The following is a 20,448-nucleotide window of genomic DNA, read 5'->3' as shown; positions in this document are numbered from 1 at the left end:
GTTTGGGTTCATCCAAACGTCAGATTTTTTTTTGTACGCCTACAGTATTATGACATCAAGGTTGTCCAAGGTCCACTTGTGAGTCAGATAACCTCTGGATGTCAGGAGCAGAATTGCCAACTCTGATAAGGATTTTGTCGGAACGGCTTGCAAAATTTCCTCTTGATGAACAGAGAGTTTGTGAATAGACTTGCAGTTTTGGGGAAAAAAAATCCCAAATGAAATCAATGTATGGTAGAATCTACACTTTTCGGGCCACCGCCCCCTTGGTTCCACAAACTCAACCCCAGTGCCCCCTACCCTATCCTATAAAAAGCATTATTCCAAATAGGGGTTTGCATGACTCACTAAAGAAGATAACAACAATAAAATTTCAAAGCAATTAATTGCACATCTATTCAAAATCAAATTAAAACATTTTAGTTGAAATTTACTCAACAAAACTGATGAACCTGATCCAGTGGTGCCCATTCTTCAAAGTCTGGAAAAGAAATTCTGATCATTTCCACCAAATTTGCCAGCATGGTGCCATAGCTTGATCTATTGTAAATGAGTGAACAACACAGTTGAAGGGGCCCACAGCTAGCACCCCCTGCTGCCCTTTTGCCTCTTAGTGCCCCCTAGGTAATCCCACCGCCCCCTAGAGGGTGATACTGCCCACTATGAAAACCACTGGTCTACACATTACTGAATACTGCACTGTTGTGATCGTTCTACCATTTTGTACTTTTTAAAAAACCATAAAAATAAGGACTTGAGGACTGCATTTTTTTAATAAAGTGAGAATTGGAATTTTCTGTATCTGATGGAAACACAAGATTGTGTGCTGGAATCTAGCTGCAGTGATAACAGTAAGGGCTGACGGTGTCCAAATACTGTAATTAAATTTAAAAAAAAAACCTCTCACAAAACAGGAGGACAAAATGTAAGGCTTCCACAAGAATACCCTGCAAGCTTCGAAGGAACGTAAAATATAAGCTGCTCGTAGTCCACAAAATCTCAACGAATGTGAGAGGGAGGTGTCATGGCTCGGCGGCGGAGCATCTGCTTGGTTCGCAGAAAATTCCTTCCAGGTTCAATCCCCGGCATCTCCAGTTAAAAGAATCAGGTAGGAGATGATGCGAAAGATCCAGCCAGAGAAGCTGCAGAGCCGCTGCCAGTTGGAGTAGACAATACTGACCTTAGAGGACCATGGTCTGTTTTAGTATAAGGCAGCTCAGGGTGTCCATGTGAATGAATGACAATTACGTTGAATGGCTGCTGGCTGCTGGCACTCATTACAAGACGTCCGGCTGTATAAGGAAACAGAGCCAGCATGGTGTGGTGGTGAAGAGCGGTGGACTCCAATCTGGAGAACCCATTCCCCACTCCTCCACATGAGCGGCGGACTCTAGTCTGGTGAACTGGGTTGGTTTCTCCACTCTTCCAAATGCAGCCTGCTGGGTGATCTTGGGCTAGTCACAGTTCTCTCTGAACTCTCTCAGCCTCACCTACCTCACAAGGTGTCTGTTGTGGGGAGAGGATGGGAAGGAGATTTGTAACCCTGATTCTCCTTAAAAAAGGTAGAGAAAGTTGGCACATAAAAACCAATTCTTCTTCTTCTTCTTCTTCTTCTTCTTCTTCTTCTTCTTCTTCTTCTTCTTCTAATAAATAAGGCTCTAATTGAAAGTTTGGTTATTGCTATTCAAAAGTTTCCTTTCCTTTCTAACCTTCTGCAATTATTTTCCGAGGAAACTGTTTGCCGTCTCTTGTCGTAGATATTTCACTGAAGACTATTGATCTCTTGGACTGGGAGAAGACTGGCTTGGCCCTGAAAAATCCTTAAGACTTGCAGAAAAGACCTTTTTAACTGAACAACAAGGCCAAAAATCCTCTTTTGAAAACTAGGGGGTGTGAAGGTGTTTTTGCGGGCAGAGAGTAAACAGTGTGTATTTTTGTTCTAAGGTGAAATAATTAAGCAAAAGTAGAAAGAGGGCAGTCGGGTTCAAGGGACTCCTGGTCACGTCCTGTTGGCACTGCAAACAACCTTTCGGGTTTATCCAAACATCAGGTTTGGGTTTTTTATGTACATTATTATGACATGAACACCATCCACCTGCAGTTCAGCTCCTGAGACTAACCTCAAGATATCAATATCAGTAGGTTGGGTGCCAGCTTGGGGTGGGATTTTGTGAATGTTAACGTTTTCCCAAATCTTGTGATATTTATACCCTGTGTTTTGTCCCAATGGGGACCAGAAGTGGCTTACAATCTCATCCTCCCCTCCTCCGTTTTATCCTCACAACAACAACCCTGTGAGGCAGGCTAGGCTGAAGGACGGTGACTGACTCAAGGTCACCGACTGAGCTTCCATGGCAAAAGGGGGATTCACACCCAGATCACCCAGAGTCTAGTATCTTTTTGGGTTCGAAGATCCAACTAGATAAGTCTAGAGTGCAAAATATAGCTTACAGCTTTTTAAAAGAATCATGAATCAAATCACTGTGTGTTACAGAGAGTAACTGTGAAATTTAGAAATCTGTTAATCGGCTGTGAAGAATGGCAATTTAAGCCAAACTTAATCAAATTGGAATTAACCTGGATGAGTTATTAATGCTAGAGGAAAAAGCAGCTTTTTATATAATCAAACACGACTCTTAGATCACGAATATCAGAAAATATGCCCGCTCACTTGGCCAGTATGTTCCCCACTTAAAATGGGTTTGTCAATATTACCTGGAAAGACGCAGCAATACTTTAGTACACTTGAGGAACCTCTTCAACGGAGAGCATTTATGCTAGCTCGACTCAATTCCTTTCCATCTAAGGTTTTATACGGGAGATTTACTAAGACTCCCTTTAACAAGAGGAACGGGCCAGCCAGACGCCCTACATCACATTATCTTAGATTGTCGTTTACATGAAGAACCCCGTAAAAAATGTATACTACCCTTAATCAGCAAACGGATGGTCCCTTATAGAACATCCACTTGCCAATTCTTGCTGAACGACAATAAAACTGATGTTACGGTGAAGGTGGCAGAAATTTTGGCAGAAGTTGTTAAGGTTAAGATTCAAACCTAATTTTAATCTAGATATGTATTATCTGTTTATCTCTGACCTTGTGACCATCAATATTATGCCAATAAAGGTATTCTGATTCTGATCTCTGAAGAAGAAGAAGAGCTGGTTTTTATATGCTGACTTTCTCCACCATTTAAGGAAGAATCAAACTGGCTTGCAACCACCTTCCCTTCCCCTCCCCACAGCAGACACCCTGTGGTGGAGCTGAGAGAGCGTGACTAGCCCATGGTCACCGAGCCGGCTTCATGTGTAGGAATGGGAAAGCCAACCCGGTTCATCAGATTAGCCTCCACCGCTCATGTGGAGGAGTGGGGAACCAAACCCGGTTCTCCAGATCAGAATCTACCACTCCAAACCACTGCTCTTAACCACTACACCACACTGGCTACCATAGCTGATGTGTGTTGACTCTGGAGTTCAGATAGCAGGATTAGCCATTCATTATTTGAGCTTTGGGGATGTGGAATGGGATAGTGTAGCTTGATCTCGGAAGTTAAGCAGGGTCGATGCTTGGAAGGGAGACCTCCAAGGAAGACTGCAGAGGAAGGCAATGGCCAACCAGTTGCCTCGCCTGGAAAACCCCACCAGGGGTGGCTAGAAGTCAGCTGCGAGTTGATGGCACTTTTACACGAACACATTTGAGCTTTGGGGCTTTGAGCTAAAGAAAATAGTAAGTAAGACCCTTTTGAAACTGATCTTGGGGGCTGCATTCAGGCTGACCCTGAAAGAGACACGGGGCGAGGCTGTGGCTCAGCGGTGGAGTATCTGCTTGGCATGCAGAAGGTCCCGGGTTCAATCCCTGACATCTCTAGTTAAAAGGCTCATGTGGTGGTTGATGCAAAAGATGCTTCAGACCCTAAATAGCAACTGCCAATCAGAGTAGACACTACTGACCTCCACAGGGCCAATGGTCTGACTCAGTAAAAGACAGCTCCAAGTATCCACACGTTTGACAAGAAAAGGCAGCCCCGAAGTACAAAGAAGAAGGAGAGCTGGCTTTTATTTGCCGCTTTTCTCTACCCTTTAAGGAGAATCAAATCACCTTACAATCACCTTCCCTCCCCCGTCCTACAACAGACACCCAGTAAAGTAGGTGGGGCTGAGAGAGCTCTAAGAGAACTGTGACCAGCCCAAGGTCACCCAGCAGGCTTCATGTGGAAGAATGGGGAAACCAGCCAGGTTCACCAGATTAGCCTCCGCCGTTCATGTGGAAGAGTGGGGAATCAAACCCGGTTCTCCAGATTAGAGTCTACTGCTCTTAACCACTACACCACGCTAAATCCACAAAAAGGATCACACAATGGAAGCACTGCTGTCCAGAAATAACCTAGGGAACTTCTTTACATGTATTCCTTTTTGTCTGAGTCCAGAAATGAAGGAAAGAAGAGTGTGGTTTTTTTTTTTTGGGTGCACAGACATTTTTATTGTAGCTCAGAGGCAGTAATACTACCTGGCTGATGCCAAGCAAACTACATATTCATAATTCCAAATGCTGCCATTGAATGGAAATGTGTTCAGGGTATATGGGTAGGGGGGTACAAAGACAGCAGGTCAATTGGCAGATCAAAGATGGGCTTTCCTGGACACGATTCTGATTCCGAAGGGGTTAGTGGGAAAGGCTGAGCATCTGGTTTCTCGTATCCGCCATGTGAAGGGAAGGGGAAGTCGGCACCGGGAGCCTGGAGAACATCGTCTTCACTCGCCAGTGGAATGCGATAGACGGAACCAACCTCGGCCTCAGAGAAAGACTGGGGGGATCGGAACGAGTCGCGCTCCTTTGAGGAGCAGTCTTCACCTCTTTCGTGGATTGCGTTGTTCCGCCTGTGCTCATGGCGGTGGGGGCCACAGGGCAATCGTGCCGGTGGATGAAAATCAGGTCCTTCTGCATGGCGATGAAGAGGTGGAAGCCAGGATGGTTGACCTGGAAGAGGCGGAGGCCCAGCTGGTGGCGGGGGAAATTGACTGGGAGGAAGGTGGTGTGGGCCGCCTGGGGGTGGAGGAGGGTAACGGGGTCCGGGAGGAGAAGGAAAGCCTGGGTAGTCTTCTTCTTGGATCTCTTTGGAGGAATTCGAACGACCTTTGTTCCCTGCAGAGCCACAGGGACAACGGCTGCGATGGTGGTGGGGACGATGATGGCGGTGGTGGGGACGATGATGATGGGGAGAATGGTGGTGGTGGTGATGGGGAGAATGGTGGTGATGGTGGTGGTGGGGAGGGTGATGGTGATGGTGAGGATGGTGGTGATGGCTTCCATGCCCAGAAGCATTGCAGCGGTGAAGGTGATGGTGATGTAGGTGTCGGCATCCGTGCCTAGAAGCATTACAGCGGTGATGGTGTTCTCTGGAATCATTTTGGTGGTGACCATGGATGGGATGTCTCCCGTACTTCTCGAGCTGCCAAGAAGAGAGCCACCATTGAAACATGCGTGTGTCACCAAGGAGAACAAGAAACAAACAAATGAATCATAGAGTTGGAAGGGACCACCAGGGTCATCTAGTCCAACCCCCTGCACAATGCAGGAAATTCACAACTACCTCCCCCCCACAACCCCAGTGACCCCTACTCCATGCCCAGAAGATGGCCAAGATGCCCTCCCTCTCATCATCTGCCTAAGGTCATAGAATCAGCATTGCTGACAGATGGCCATCTAGCCTCTCTTAAAAACCTCCAGGGAAGGAGGTTTTCACCACCTCCCGAGGAAGCCTGTTCCACTGAGGAACCGCTCTAACTGTTAGAAATTTCTTCCTAATGACTAGATGGAAACCCTTCTGATTTAATTTCAACCCGTTGGTTCTGGTCCAACCTTCTGGGGCAACAGAAAACAACTCGGCACCCTCCTCTATATGACAGCCCTTCAAGTACTTGAAGATGGTTATCATATCCCCTCTCAGTCTTCTCTTCAGGCTAAACATACCCAGCCCCTTCAACCTTCCCTCATAGGACTTGGTCTCCAGACCCCTCACCATCTTTGTTGCCCTCCTCTGGACACGTTCCAGCTTGTCTACATCTTTCTGAAATTGTGGTGCCCAAAACTGAACACAATACTCTAGGCGAGGTCTAACCAGAGCAGAGTAAAGCGATACCATCACTCCACATGATCTGGGCACCATACTAATGTACATGTATTACTTAGAAGTTTCTTCACAGATAACCCATCTTTTGTTTGTAGTCGGGGTGGGTCAGCGCTGCTGGTTTTGCTCGATCTATCAGCTGTGTTTGACATGGTCAACTACGATCTTGTGACCCACCGCCTTGGCGCCATTGGACTTTGTGGGACTGCCCTACAGTGGCTGATCACATTTCTCCAAGGTTGGGGACAGAGGGTAGCGCTAGGAGAGACAACCTCTACCTGCCTCCCCCTAGTATGGGGTTTCCCAAGGGGCAATCCTCTCCCCAATGCTTTTCAACATGTATATGCGCCCCCTCACCTAGCTGATTCAGAGTTTGGGGCTGGGTTACCATCAGTATGCTGATGAAACCCATGTTATCTTCTGATGGACTGCCTCAGTTGTTTTGGCCAATTGCTTGGAGGCTGTAGTGGGATGGTTAAAAGAGAGCCGCCTAAAGCTAAATCCTGTGGCTGGGCTGGTTCAGGTTGGGTGAATCTTTTGCCAGCCCTTGAGGAGGTGCAGCTGACATAGTCTGCCTCAGTCAAGAGTCTGGGAGTGATCCTGGATGCCTCCCTTTTGCTGAAGGCCCAGGTCATTAACGTTGCTAGCTTGGCTTTTTTTCATCTTCGCCAGGCCCGGCAACTTGCCGACTTAGCCACAGTGATCCACTCAATGGTCACCTCCAGACTGGACTACTGTAACTCACTCTACACAGAGCTATCCCTGAGGCTGCTCCGGAAATTACAGTTAGTCCAGAATGCAGCAGCGGGGACCCTAACAGAAACTCTTTGGAAGGCACATATTCAACTTGAGTTGGGACCATCATAATTGCTTGACTGCCTTTTCCGCTACACCCCCAAGAGAGTCTGGTGCTCCTCCTCGGATAATCTCCTGGTGATCCCTGGCCCAAAGACCATCCGGCTGTCATGGCTAGAGTTGCCAGCTCCCGATTGGGAACTACCTGGAGATTTTGGGGGTGGCGTCTGAGGAGGGCAGGGTTTGGAGAGGGGAGGGACCTCATTGCCACAGAGTCCAATGGCCAAAGTGGCCATTTTCTCCAGGGGGACTGATTTCTATCGCCTGGAAATCAGTTGTAATAGCGGGAGATCTCCCTCCACCACCTGGAGGCTGGCAACCTTAGCCATGCCATTTTCAGCTAGGGCTCTTGTTTGGTGGAAATCTCTGTCTAAGAAGCCCCGGGCCCTGACGGACCTCCCTTAGTTCCAAAGGTGGTCTTCCAAAAGCCTGACAGTTTTGTTCTACGGGCAGATGGAAGGCTTGTCTGTGGAGATTTCACAGCCACACAAAAGCATAACCTAGAGCCATCACTGCCGAAAGCAGAATACAGAATTGATTTGGAGTTATTATGTTCAGCAGATGTTTATAACTACCTCTGACTAGCTCTGATGAAGTGAGTTTTAGTTTTTCTAGTTTCTGGGGATCTAAGTGTGTGTGTGTGTGTGTGTGTGGTGGTTATCGGCCTGCTTTCCTTGACCGTCATCCTTTCATGCAACTTCACAAACTGCTTTTGCAATGGAAGGGCAGTTGTTGTTGTTGTTTTGCTGTCAAGTCACAAGCTGACTTATGGCAACCCTGTAGGGTTTTCATGGCAAGAGACTAACAGAGGCGGTTTGCCATTGCCTTCCTCTGCGCAGCGACCCTGGCATTCCTTGGTGGTCTCCCATCCAAGTACTAACCAGGGCTGATTCTGTTTAGCTTCCGAGATCTGACAAAATCCAGTTAGCCTGGGCTATCGAGGTCAGGGCAGGAGGGCACACTACTAGAATCATAGAATCATAGAGTTGGAAGGGACCACCAGGGCCATCAAGTCCAACCCCCTGCACAATGCAGGAAACTCACAACTGGCTCCCCCCTCCACACCACTAGTGACCAGAAGATGGCCAAGATGCCCTCCCTCTCATCATCTGCCTAAGGTCACAGAATCAACATTGCATGGAATTCATACACTATAATTCACGTCCATGCTATCTGTCAACGCCCAGGTTAAAATGAATCTCCTTTCCGGATGAGCCATGCAATGAATCAGAACAAATGGCCCACTTACTTGGATATCGTAGATTTCGCAAGACTCTAATTCCACACCGTCCAGGTCTTTTGTGCCATTTAGTACTCTTCCGATGCAGAATCCAGTGTGCTGCACAGGGAAAGAAAACATGTTTGTCCTCTTGAATTGAATGAATGCTGAGGCTGGGGTCACTTTTTGAGGGCAAGCAGGGACGGAGAGAGAGCTTCGACAAATCAAAGGTGCTCCTTATTGGCAGGCACACTTGACACATGTTTGTATTTCTCTACATTCTCCACGACTCTTCGCAACCTCCTCTGTGAGGCAGCGATTCTTCCCATTTTACGGATGGGGGAACTGAGACGGCAACTTACAAAAGGCTAAGCAAAGGCTTTTCCCGTTGTCTCCCCCCTTTTTCAGCCTTGTCTGACAACTTTTCCTAAATTTGGATTCGGTCCACCCCCCTCCCACTCCCCGCCCCGAGCTATAGAAGAACATTGATGGGGTGTTACAGCAATCCATATATGCCGTAAGAACATCTCTCCCTGCAGGGATATATTGGGAGCCAAAGTTAGAACGGGAGAAATTACAGTGTGTCAGAATGTTTATCTTTCCGAAAAGGTTAGGGTGACATAAATAATCCTCACATGTTTAACTTGACAACAACCCTGTGAGGCAGACAGGGCTAAGAAATAGCATCAGTGAATTTCGTGATGATCTGAACCCAGGTCAACACACCGTGGCTCCCAGGGCTCAAACAAGTCAGACAAAGATCGTGTTCTGCCCATAAAATGCAACTGCAGTCTTATGCAGCAGCCTCAATTTGCCTTGGGGCTGGGAAGGCAAGGGAGAGCAGGTTTAACTCTTCAACCTTCCCTCAGTTTTGCTGTTGGAAACCTGGTCCCCTTCTTTGCTGTTAGCCTTTAAAAAGAGAAAAGGAGTAATCTTGAAAAACACACTTGGCATCCTTTAAAATTCTAACAACGAAGTAGGGTGCCCAAAATGAACAAAATTTTTCTAGTCAAAGTTGCTGAGATGCAATAATTTAACTCCCCAAGTAGTTCCCTATAATTCCCTGGTAGTTTTGCGCCTTTGATTCTATACTAGACCTTGTTTAGGTCTGTACTTACGGCATATTTATCAGGAAGAAATTCACACCCAGACAACTGTGATAGAAGTTTGGTTTTGGGGCAGATGGTCTCCTTTATGGTAAATTCTACACGATATCCAGTACGATCTGCTACCTGCATTGAACAGATTTATATGAGACCAAAGAGAATAACTGAACATATATAAAAAAAACTAGGCTCACTTAGCTGATATCCTAACCTATTGCAGCAAGGTAACCAGTCCCCTGTCAGGGTGGGAGATCCCCTCCTGACCTCTTTTTTCTCTCTGCTGCTCTAAGAGGCGGTAGGAGAAAAATAGGAAATGCAGAAAATCTAAGGTAGAACATTGGGGGCTGGTGGACATTGGCAATGCCTGATATTACTTCTGGGGAAAACCCGGAAGTGATGCCGGTCCTCTCTAGGAATCCCTGAAAACTTTATTGGTTGACCATAGAGTTTTTGGTAATTCCTAGAGAGGTGTGACATCAGTTCCGGGTTTTCCTGGAAGTGATATCATGTTGTTGCCAACAGTTGCGCCCATGCCCCCCTTGGTCTCCCACTGGTTATAGGGTTGCAACCTCCAGGTAGGGTCCTAGAAGTCTTCTAGAATTACAACTGGTTTCCAGACTACAGGTCTGTTCCACTTAGGATTGCCAGCTCTGGGTTGGGAAATTCCTGGAGATTTTGGTGGAGCAATCCGAGGAGGACAGGGTTTGAGGAGGGGAGGGACTTCAGTGGGGTATAATGCCATAGAGTCCACCTTCCAAAGCAGCCATTTTCTCCAGGGGAACTGATCTCTGTCACCTGGAGATCAGTTGCAATCCCAGATCTGTAGGTTAGCAACCACCTGGAGGTTAGCAACTCTAACCTCCTGGAGGTTAGCAACTCTAGTTGCCCTGGAGAAACTGAATGCTTTGGAAGGTGGACTCTATGGCATTATAACCTACTGAGGTCCTTCCCCTCCCCTCCTCAAACCCTGCCCTCCCTAGGCTCCACCCCCCCAAATCTCCAGGCATTTCCCCACCCAGAGCTGGCAACCCTACAGGTAGGGTTGCCAACTCCGGGTGGGAAAATACCTGGAGATTTGGGGGGCGGAGCCTGAGGAGGGTGGAGTTTGGGAAGGGGAGGGACTTCAATGCCAACGTGTCCAGTTGCCAAAGCGGCCATTTCCTCCAGGTGAAATGATCTCTATCGGCTGAAGAACAGTTGTAATAGCAGGAGATCTCCAGCTACTACCTGAAGGTTGGCAACCCTACCTGCAGGGGGCCTGAGACATCCCCACAGGGTCTCAGCTCTGACCCAGCTGGTGTTAGCTTGGGGAGGTGCCACATGCATACTTTGCTAAGGTAAGTTCCTTACCCAGAGTTGGCCACCCTGGCTAGCTGTCAGGCTGGGTCTGGCAACCCTACCAGGGCAAACTTTCCTGGTTGAATGAAAGGCACTCCCCTCTCCTGGAACTCTCTGGGTACATTCCTGAGCCTTTAACAGCAAACTGTTCCTGGCATGGAGATTAATGGAGGAGGAAAGTTTCCTCTGATTACTTTCTGCTTGTCCAGCTTATTTAGAGACTCAAGGGCAGCAGGGCCTGTAAAAGTGGAGGCAATTAGTGGTGGGCGATCTGCCTCTCCACAAACCAACGCACCATCAATTTTTTAAAGGATTGATTTAGTGGCTATCCAAAGTTTAATCTGATTCTTTTCTCCCATTTGGGAATTGGTGGGGCTTCCGCTGGCATCATGAAGAGCAAAAGAAGACCAAGGCCAGCCTGCCGCCTGCACTAGGGTTCCCAACCTCCAGGTGAGACCTGGAGGTCTCCTGCAATTACAACTGACCTCCACACTACAGGGATCAGTTCCCCTGGAGAAAATGGCTGCACTGGAAGTTGGACTGTATGGCATTTTACTCTCCCCTCCCCAAACCCTGCCATTCCCACATTCCACCCCTAAGATCTCCAGGAATTTCCCGACCTGGAGTTGGCAACCCTAGCCTGTGCCCCTCCTGACTTTGGTGGGGATCTCCCCCTAGCTCAGGGTCAGAAGTCTTTAGTAATTCAAGAGTGAGTCAATGTCCAGATTCAGAGGAACAGAGGAATTTTCTAACAGTTCGAGTGGTTCCTCAGTGGAACAGGCTTCCTTGGGAGGTGGTGAGCTCTCCTTCCTTGGAGATTTTTAAGCAGAGGCTAGATGGCCATCTGTCAGGAATGCTGTTTCTTTGACCTTAAGCAGATGATGAGAGGGAGGGCATCTTGGCCATCTTCTGGGCATGGAGTAGGGGTCACTGGGTGTGTGTGTGTGGGGGAATTTCCTGCATTGTGCAGGGGGTTGAACTAGATGACCCTGATGGCCCCTTCCAACTCTATGATTCTATAAATGAAGCCCCAGTACAAGAAAGTCCATCTGTGTATCTGAAGTTAGATACCTTGAACATTACTGATAATTGAAATTGTAGATCAATAACCCATAAAGTGTGTACCGCACAAACACTGGTTGCTGTGAGTCCTTAATTAACAAGTGGCACTCATGAGGACTCACAGTAACTAATAAATGTACACCAGAGTGCCCTGTGTGATTATTTTACTGCACTGCAATAAATCTGTGCATGGTTGGAACTCGGCTGGCTGGCGCCTGTTCACCTCTATCACTTCCTAGTCTATAAAGCATTCTTCTCTGGGCTGCATCCTCACGTCACTGGATGTTGTGCTGTCCTGGCTGTGCAGCAAACCTTCCACACTGGATCATTCACTGTGGATAAGCCAGTCCAATTGCAAACGATTCCCAACAGCCAAACACTAGCACAATATTCCGGGGGGGGGGCAGTTCTGGCTGAGAATCCCTAAGACTAACTTTGATGTGTGTGTGTCAAGTGCTGTCAAGTCGCTTCCGACTCATGGCGACCCTATGAATCAATGTCCTCCAAAGAGTCCTATCCTCGACAGCCTTGCTCAGATCTTGCAAACTGAGAGCTGTGGCTTCCTTTATTGAGTCAATCCATCTCTTGTTGGGTCTTCCTCTTTTCCTGCTGCCCTCAACTTTTCCTAGCATGACAGTCCTTTCCAATGACTCTTGTCTTCTCGTAATGTGACCAAAGTACGACAGCCTCAGTTTAGTCACTTTAGCTTCTAGGGTCAGTTCCGGCTAGATCTGATCTATAACCTGCTGATTTTTTTTTTTGGCAGTCCACAGTATCCATAACACTCTCCTCCAAAACCACATTTCAAAGGAACCTACTTTCTTCCTACCAGCTTTCTTCAATGTCCAGCTTTCACACCCATACATAGTAATAGGGAATACGATGGCATGAATTAACTTGATCTTGGTGGTCAGTGACACATCCTTACACTTCAGAATCTTTTCTAGCTCCTTCAAGGCTGCCCTTCTCAGTCTCAACCTCCTTCTGATTTCTTGTCTTTGATACATACCGCCAATAAAACTTTTGTGACTTTATCCACCTTGAAACCCTTCGTCTGGTTGCTCTCTTGATAGTAGTGTTCCAGGACCCTCTCAGCTTCTTCCATGTATTGCTGAATGTTTTCCAAGACTATTATTTTTACTGGACATCGCTTGCACTCATATAATTGGGGCGGAACTGTGAAAAGAGCATGGTTATCAGCACTGTAGCACAGGTACTGAGGATCTTGCCTGTGTAAATTGGAGCTGGGTGAAAATAATTCCAGCGTTAGGCAAAATTTTGAACTCTCAAAGCTTGGAGTCTGAGGAAGGGAGCCGAATAGTGAACCCTCAATGGCCTGATTTGAACGTGATGCCGGCAGGCAAGAAATCCTTTCCAGTACAAATTGAGAATCTCACTGAGGTTGCTTATGCGTGGGAATTTTACCTGAGGTTGGTAGCTCGCTGGACCCACACTTTCTTCTTGTGAAGCTATGCATTAGCAGTCTCCAAGCTCAAAATAAGAAACTTTTGAGTCCCCGCCCCTTGAAATGCCGCTTTGCAACTGGCTGTAGTTCTTTCTTTGAGAGAGAAGTGTCCCTCTCCCCCCACAGAAACCCAAGTGCCGAGTCAAAAAGCATTTTAAAAAACAAAGCGGAACTCCCTAAAAGGAATGGGGGGGGGAGAGAAACCCAAGACTACTTTCTAAATGCCTTTCTTCTGCTCAGAAAGAACAAGGAAGCAGGAAGCATTTGAATCCCCCCTGTTGACATGCTGCTTTGTAATTTGCTGTAGTTCTTTCTGTGAGAGAAACCAAGCTTCTGTGTCCCCCGCTTTGCCTTATGCATGGGGATTTCACCTGGGCTGAGCTCAGGGGAGATGGAAGAATCAGGTTAATAGAGGAATGGGAAGTCCCAGGATTTGCAAGGGGTGGCAGTGAGGTCTAATGGACAGAAAGCTCATGCATGACTCCTTAGAACACCTGAAACAGACCGGGACGAACGTAAGGGAAAGTACCCATGCGTAACCGACCTGAAACTAGATTATCAGTTGCCTCACATGAAACTTTTGTGCACCCCCTGACCTTGTGCATTGATATGCTAATGCTGCATGCACGATGATGCTACATGTTGTCTAAACGAGACCCTGAGCGCATGGAACCTTGTGCGAATATGCTTTTCTTGCCCACCTGCATCACCTTTTGATCAAGCCTCTGCCTGGTCCGCACAAGCCGTGGAATGAAGGGGTAGAATCCTGATGCAGTTGAGGAGACTGCACCACTTCAGGTGGCAGGCGAGGGATGTCATTGTTGAATGTTCATTGCTGGTAAAAAAGAAAATCCCTAGCACTGTTGGAGTGAGTGACTCAGGATGCCTGGACGTTGGGGGGCGCTACATCACTCCGTGTATGCATGAGCATTATCTCCTTTAATGGGATGTCCCTCTCTTTTTTGTCTTAATCTGGGAGCTGCCCCCTGACCCCTCCTCTCTCTCTCTCTCTGTCTTTCCCACTCTCCCCATGGCTTTTCATGGAATCACATGTATTTATAGGTCTCTCCTGTAGAAACACATGAACACATGAAACTGCCTTATACTGAATCAGATCATCAAGGTCCATCACAGTTGGTATTGTCTATTCAGACTGGCAGCGGCTCTCCAGGGTCTCAGGTAGAGACATCACCTACTTGCCTAGTCCCTTTAACTGGAGATGCTGGGGATTGAACATGGGCCTAAGGCCCCTCCCCTAAACAGTGCTTCATACTCCCATACAGATGATGCCGGAGCAGCTGGCCACTTGTGATAGGGAAAGTACTCTTTAGATTAGGCTTCTCTCTCTTCCTTTCAAGTGCAACCTGAATATGAGCAGAATCTACTTGAATAAGTTTTATTTTTGCAATATACTTTTTGGGAGATTTTATTACTGCCCTCAATATCACGCTTCTATGACTGGGCAAACTCTGCTATATTAACCAAATATACCAATAGCTACATGCAGTTTAAACAAGACCCTGGGTGCATGGAAACTTGCGTGAGCGTGTTTTTGTTGCCCAATAGAGCCACATTTTGATCGAGCCTCTGCCTGGTCCTCAACAGCTTTAAATGATTCTGGCTAAACCAGCATCTGGAAAACACGGGCAAAGCGTGGTGGGGGTGGGGTGGGGGAGAGCAAGATGACCTCTGTGAATAGTGGAAAAGGCATGCATAATTAAAAGGAAGCCCTGAAGCAGTCATCGGAGGTGACCGCAGGGAAACGTCCCTGCATAAAAGGCCAATGAGAGCTAAGTGAACGCAGGGACTCCCTGGTATTAATGCATATAATCCCCTTCCAAGCTAGAAACCACCTTGTTGACAAGATGAGAGTACCTGGGCTCGTAGTACAATTGTATCCATACAACCTCTCTTTTCGGGACGGTCGATTAATATAGATAACAGCGTTACATCGTCCAAAGTCCTGGGGAAGGAAAAGAACAGGTAAGGTATGTAATTCAAGTAGAATTTCCAAAGACAACCATTCATGAGGTTGCTTCTTCTGCTGGATAATAGCTGGCTTATGTTTTATTAATGCAGTATGTGTAAGGGCTTATTGGTTACAAAGAAATCAGTGTGATCCTATCTGAACACCCAGAGTCTTCTAGGTGGAGAGCAGCAGTAGGGTTGCCAACCTCCAGGTGGTGGCTGGAGTTCTCTATTACAAATGTTCTCCAGGTGACGAAGATCAGTCCACCTGGAGAAAATGGCTGCTTTGGAAGGTGGACTCAATGGCATTGTACCTCACTGAAATCCCTCCCCTCTCCAAGCCACGCCCTCCTCGGGCTCCACTCCCCAAATCTCCAGGTATTTCCCAACCTGGAGCTGGTAACCCTAAGCAGCAGATTTACATTGGGTTGGAGCCAGTGCAGTGTTTCTGAAGGTATTATGACTTGCTTCCACCTTAACTCCTGGTGGGGCCTGAAGCTCTGGAAGTACAACTGATCTCCAGATGACAGAGATCACTTCCCCTGGAGAAAATGGCTGCTTTGGAGGGTAGACTCCATGGCATTATACCATGCTAAGGTCCCTCCTCTCCTGAAACTCTGCCCCCTCCAGGCTCCACCCCAAATCTCTGGGAATTTCCCACCACGGTGCTGGCAACCCTATTCCATGTAGTGGAACCCTCTTGGCTTATCTGTTCTGTGAGCAGCCCAAAATGCCCCCCCCACCAATTGTGCTTTGGGGATAGGGTTTCCAGCTCCAGGTTGGGAAATACCTGGAGATTTTGGGGGTGGAGCCTGAAGAAGGTGGGGTTTGTGGAGGGGAGGAACTTCAGTGGGGTATAGTGCCATACAGCCCAATTGCCAAAGCAGTCATTTTCTCCAGGGGAACTGATCCCTCTCGCCTGGAGATCAGTTGTAATAGCGGGAGATCTCCCGCCACCACCTGGAGGTTGGCAACCCTATAGGGGGCAGTAGGATCTTTAGAAACAGGATTCCAGGGGGCATTTTGGAAAAGAAAGACATTGTCCCGATTACTTCTTGCAAGAATTTACCCTGGGGGAACGCTTGCAAGTCATGCCTGATCCTGACAGTTGACAGCAGTACCCAGCAGGCTTCATGTGCAGGAGTGAGGAATCGAACCCGGTTCTCCAGATTAGAGCCCACCGCTCCTAACCACTATAACACCGCTCCTAACCACTATGCTGGGGAAAGCAAGCAGTCCAGTTACCTTTTCCTCCCTCAATTGTGAGTCTTTGGATGAACAGGGGAAGCAGTCCTGTGCTCTGGGAACTCTGGGTCAGAATGTCAACAGAGCATCCCTATTTTTTTCAAGTCAATATTGAAAGATCTGATTGTGAGCACAGGCCTTCAAAACGTAATGCCCCAAGTGTTTAGCCTGAAGAGGAGAAGACTGAGAGGTGATATGATAACCATCTTCAAGTACTTGAAGGGCTGTCATATAGAGGATTGTGCTGAGTTGTTTTCTGTTGCCCCAGAAGGTTGGACCAGAACCAACGGGTTGAAATTAAATCAAAAGAGTTTCTGTCTAGGCATTAGGAAGAATTTTCTAACAGTTAGAGCAGTTCCTTAGTGGAATGGGCTTCCTTGGGAGGTGGTAAGCTCTCCTTCCCTGGAGGTTTTTAAGCAGAGGCTAGATGGCCATCTGTCCGCAATGCTGATTCTATAACCTTAGGCAGATGATGAGAGGGAAGGCATCTTGGCCATCTTCTGGTCATAGAGTAAGAATCACTGGGTGTGTGTGCGAGGGGGAGGCAGTTGTGAATTTCCAGCATTGTGCAGAGGGTTGGACTAGATGACCCTGGTGGTCCCTTCCAACTCTAGGATTCAATGATTCTATGAAGTGCTTGTATATTCAAAGCCAACTCCCTCGATTTTTACAGGGGCATTTTAGCCACCAAGCACCGATCCCCAGAGGAGAGTGTCAATGTTACATGCGAGTAGAAGGAAGGAAGACGTTGCTACTTGCCGAGGTGCCAAAGAACGGTCCGTATCCACAGGTTTCCCATTGCTTCCAGGAGATTACGGGGCACTCTGTTTCCACCATATCCAGAGTAAAGTAAAAGATGGATGCATTTTCCTGGGGGGAAGAAATGAAGCATGTTGAATCGCTTGTGAACAGAAGATGCTTGGTATGATCAGGGCTGCTGAGAGTCCCGATGGCCACCCAAGCAAAGGTCCCTTCTGGGCCTGCTCAAAACACTCATACTCAACCCAAATATCACATGAAAACCAACCACATGATTTGCCCAGCATCATGGAACCCACCATGAACAAACCCCCCAAAGAATTCCCCCACTTGGTAGCCATGAGTATGAAGGAGCAAGCTGATTTTTTAAAGCTAGCCACAAAGTCCTGTTCCAGAGTCATTTCTCCTCAATTCTGTGCAAACCAACAATATTGACTAATAATGTGGTGATGGCCGCCAACTTGGAAGGCTTTAAGAGGGGAGTAGACATGTTCATGGAGGACAGGGCTATCCATGGCTGCTAGTCAAAATGGATACTAGTCATGATGCATACCTATTCTCTCCAGGATCAGAGCAGCATGCCTATTATACTAGGTGCATTGGAACACAAGCAAGATAATGCTGCTGCAGTGGTCTTGTTTGTGGGCTTCCTAGAGGCACCTGGTTGGCTGCTGTGTGAACAGATTGCTGGACTTGATGGGCCTTGGTCTGATCCAGCATGGCTTTTCTGATGTTCTTAAGGCTTTAAGAGGGGAGTGGACCTGTTCACAGAAGAGAGGGCTATCCATGGCTACTAGTCATGATGCATACCAATTCTCTCCAATATCAGAGGAGTACACCTATTACATTAGGTGCTGTGGAACACAGGCAGGATAATGCTGCTGCCGTTGCTTTGTTTGTGGGCTTCCTAGAAGCACCTGGTTGGCCAATGCGTGAACAGACTGCTGGACTTGATGGGCCTTGGTCTGATCCAGCATGGCTTTTCTTATGTTATGTTTAATTTGGTGCTGAAACTGGTAACGGTAATTGTGACTAACACTGAAACGAAATTTCACATACATTCAAAAATTCGGCAACATTTCCGATTCGCATCTGCTTAAAAAAGAAAATTCGACAAAACTATCAACCACCACTTTTCATGGAAGTTCAACAGTGAACGTGCATTTGTTTCCGAGCAGTTGGAATATTCATGCACATTCTATAGCAGCACACCAGTTTAACTAATTGGTGTCAGAGGCCACAACAGCAGTACGATGCAGGTCGATGATTATTTCCATGCGAGAGATGTGTAAAACCAACGAGACTGAAAAGGACTCACATTTGGCTAGGTTTTTTAAACACTGGATTTCAGAAGCAAAAAATAGGAAATTTAAAAGTCAAATTAAAATTCTGAAACGTTGCCAATTTTGAAGTTTGTGCACAATTTCAGTTCACTTTCAGAGGCTTCAAGGATGAGGCGTCGTGGGATGAGTACATACATATGATTTCATACATGCGAATGAAGAAGGGGGGGGAAATCACACTGGGGTGTCTCCTCTACTTCAGCAACGGCTGCTTTGGTTTTACACATTTGTTTAAAAGACCGCAAAGGATTCAAGCTTACCAACTCAGTATCACATGGTGATCCTTGTCTTAAACAGCCACTGCAGTGAGAAAATTTAAGAGCTGCTACGTCAGAGAGATGAATTCTTTTAAAAGAATTTACCACCTCAACCTTTGTTTTGTGTAAATCCAAATATAGGAGACAGTGTGGTGTAGTGGCTGAAATGTCTGACTCAGATCTCAAAGATCTGGGTTCAAATTCCCTTTCTGCCATGAAGCTCTCTGGGTGAACGTGGGGCAGTCGTTCTCTCTCTCAGACTCAGGATTGGGAAGATTAAACAACATATGCCACTCTTTCCTTCTGGCAGGAAGGGTGGGATGAAAAATATAGCAGATTTAAAAGATAGAACATAATGTAAACAATGTAAACAGATCTCTGACTAGGGTAAATAAGCCTAGATGTGGTGCAGCATCACTGATCAGCAGATCAGGGCCAGTTAGGGTTGTCAACTGAAGGCTGGGAAATTCCTGGAGATTTGGGGGTGGAGCTTAGGGAGGGTGGGGTTTGGGGAGCGGAGGGGGTTCAGTGGGGTATAATGCCATGAAGTCTGCCCTCCAAAGCAGTCATTTTCTCCAGGTGAACTCCTGAAACTCCAGGTGAGCTGTAATTCTACGAGATCTCCAGGCTCCACCCAGAAGCGGGCAACCCTAGTGCCAGTTTATAAGCTGGCGATCTTTCAAGTCAGTGTCAGCGGCGATACTTACAACGTGCTGGACGTGAGCATCTACAACGCGCAGGAGGGAGAATATGTAGCCGTCCCTGCGATGTTTGTTGATCAAGTCGAGTGCCACCCTGGCATCTTTTTCTGTGTCGTTGCAGTCTGCAGAAGCCACGGAAGGTTGACTCTGGGCATTAGAACAGAGCAAAACAGCGCAGAACACCAAGGCCGGTAGCAGCTCCATTTGCACTGCGGCATGCAAGGGTCCCCGGCCTTCTCCCCTTTGCCAGGTTTACATCAGAAAAGCCCTTCCAGCTGTACTGAATTGTGGCATCTGCATTACCAAAGCAATAGCCTTGATTCCTAGTTAGGAAGAGCAAACAGAAAAGGAATTATTAACAATGAACAGAAACGGGGAGCAGGGAGTTCCTGTCAAACAACTGGTTCTGGCTTGCAAAACATCGTGGGGGAGCCAAATTCAGTGGCTCTTCCAGTCCACCAAAATGGGCTACGTCCTGTTGGCTCCTCTTGCCAAAGGGATTCCGTGCCAACAGGCCGGGCACCGCAGTAACCAGATGGCAATCTGCAGTTTGAAAGGCACGGCCCTGCCATAAACGATGTAACAAAAAACAAAGACACCAGAAAGGCTAAGTTTAATTTTGCCCCCTTTTCTAATTCACTTTCCATATGCATAATTTCTGATTACTTTATACGAGGGAATGGGCCCAGAAAATCTTACTCCTCTCCCCAGCAAAACAAGTTGGCTCTCCAGTCCGGCTAACCTTCGATTCCATGACCCCATCCCTCTTTGACTAAACCAAGCAGTTCCCGGGGGTGATATAAGCAGTGGAGAAAGTGGACTAGAACTTGTCAACGCACAAGCCCTCTAAAGCAGGGGTGTCAAACATAAGGCCCGATTTGGGCTGGGGAGGCATGGCCCGGCCCAACCAAGTGACATTTATGTCATATCCGGCCCTCATATCAATTGAGTTCAACACCCCTGCTCTAAAGGAACAGGTTCTATCACTGTGCCGCA

The 20,448-nt window shown here is 47.3% G+C and overlaps 1 protein-coding gene across 1 annotated transcript; it reads right to left on the bottom strand.

Moving 5' to 3' along the window:
* Positions 1-4,577: 4,577 nt before the first annotated feature.
* HRG (histidine rich glycoprotein) lies at positions 4,578-19,656 on the bottom strand. Its single transcript, XM_056850363.1, has 8 exons — positions 19,459-19,656; positions 17,152-17,262; positions 15,055-15,142; positions 12,720-12,890; positions 9,327-9,436; positions 8,239-8,328; positions 5,252-5,447; positions 4,578-5,170 (listed from the first exon to the last, which is right to left on the bottom strand). Exons 1-8 carry the CDS (start codon positions 19,654-19,656, stop codon positions 4,578-4,580), a joined length of 1,557 nt encoding a protein of 518 aa, XP_056706341.1.
* Positions 19,657-20,448: the final 792 nt, after the last annotated feature.

This window comes from Euleptes europaea, chromosome 5 (genome assembly GCF_029931775.1).
Source record: "Euleptes europaea isolate rEulEur1 chromosome 5, rEulEur1.hap1, whole genome shotgun sequence".
Classification (NCBI taxonomy): Eukaryota; Metazoa; Chordata; class Lepidosauria; order Squamata; family Sphaerodactylidae; genus Euleptes; species Euleptes europaea.
The sequence above is the reverse complement of the archived record's forward strand: the minus strand, read 5'-3'. Positions and strand labels throughout refer to the sequence as shown.

Bases quoted from the DNA above. Each gene is read 5' to 3' on its own strand.
- HRG (XM_056850363.1), bottom strand. From the start codon at position 19,656: ATGGAGCTGCTACCGGCCTTGGTGTTCTGCGCTGTTTTGCTCTGTTCT. The intron at 12,891-15,054 runs GTACTCTCATCT...CTCTTTTCACAG, and splicing joins CAATTGTACTACGAGCCCAG to TTCCGCCCCAATTATATGAG. The intron at 5,448-8,238 runs GTAAGTGGGCCA...CAGCTCGAGAAG, and splicing joins GCGAAATCTACGATATCCAA to TACGGGAGACATCCCATCCA.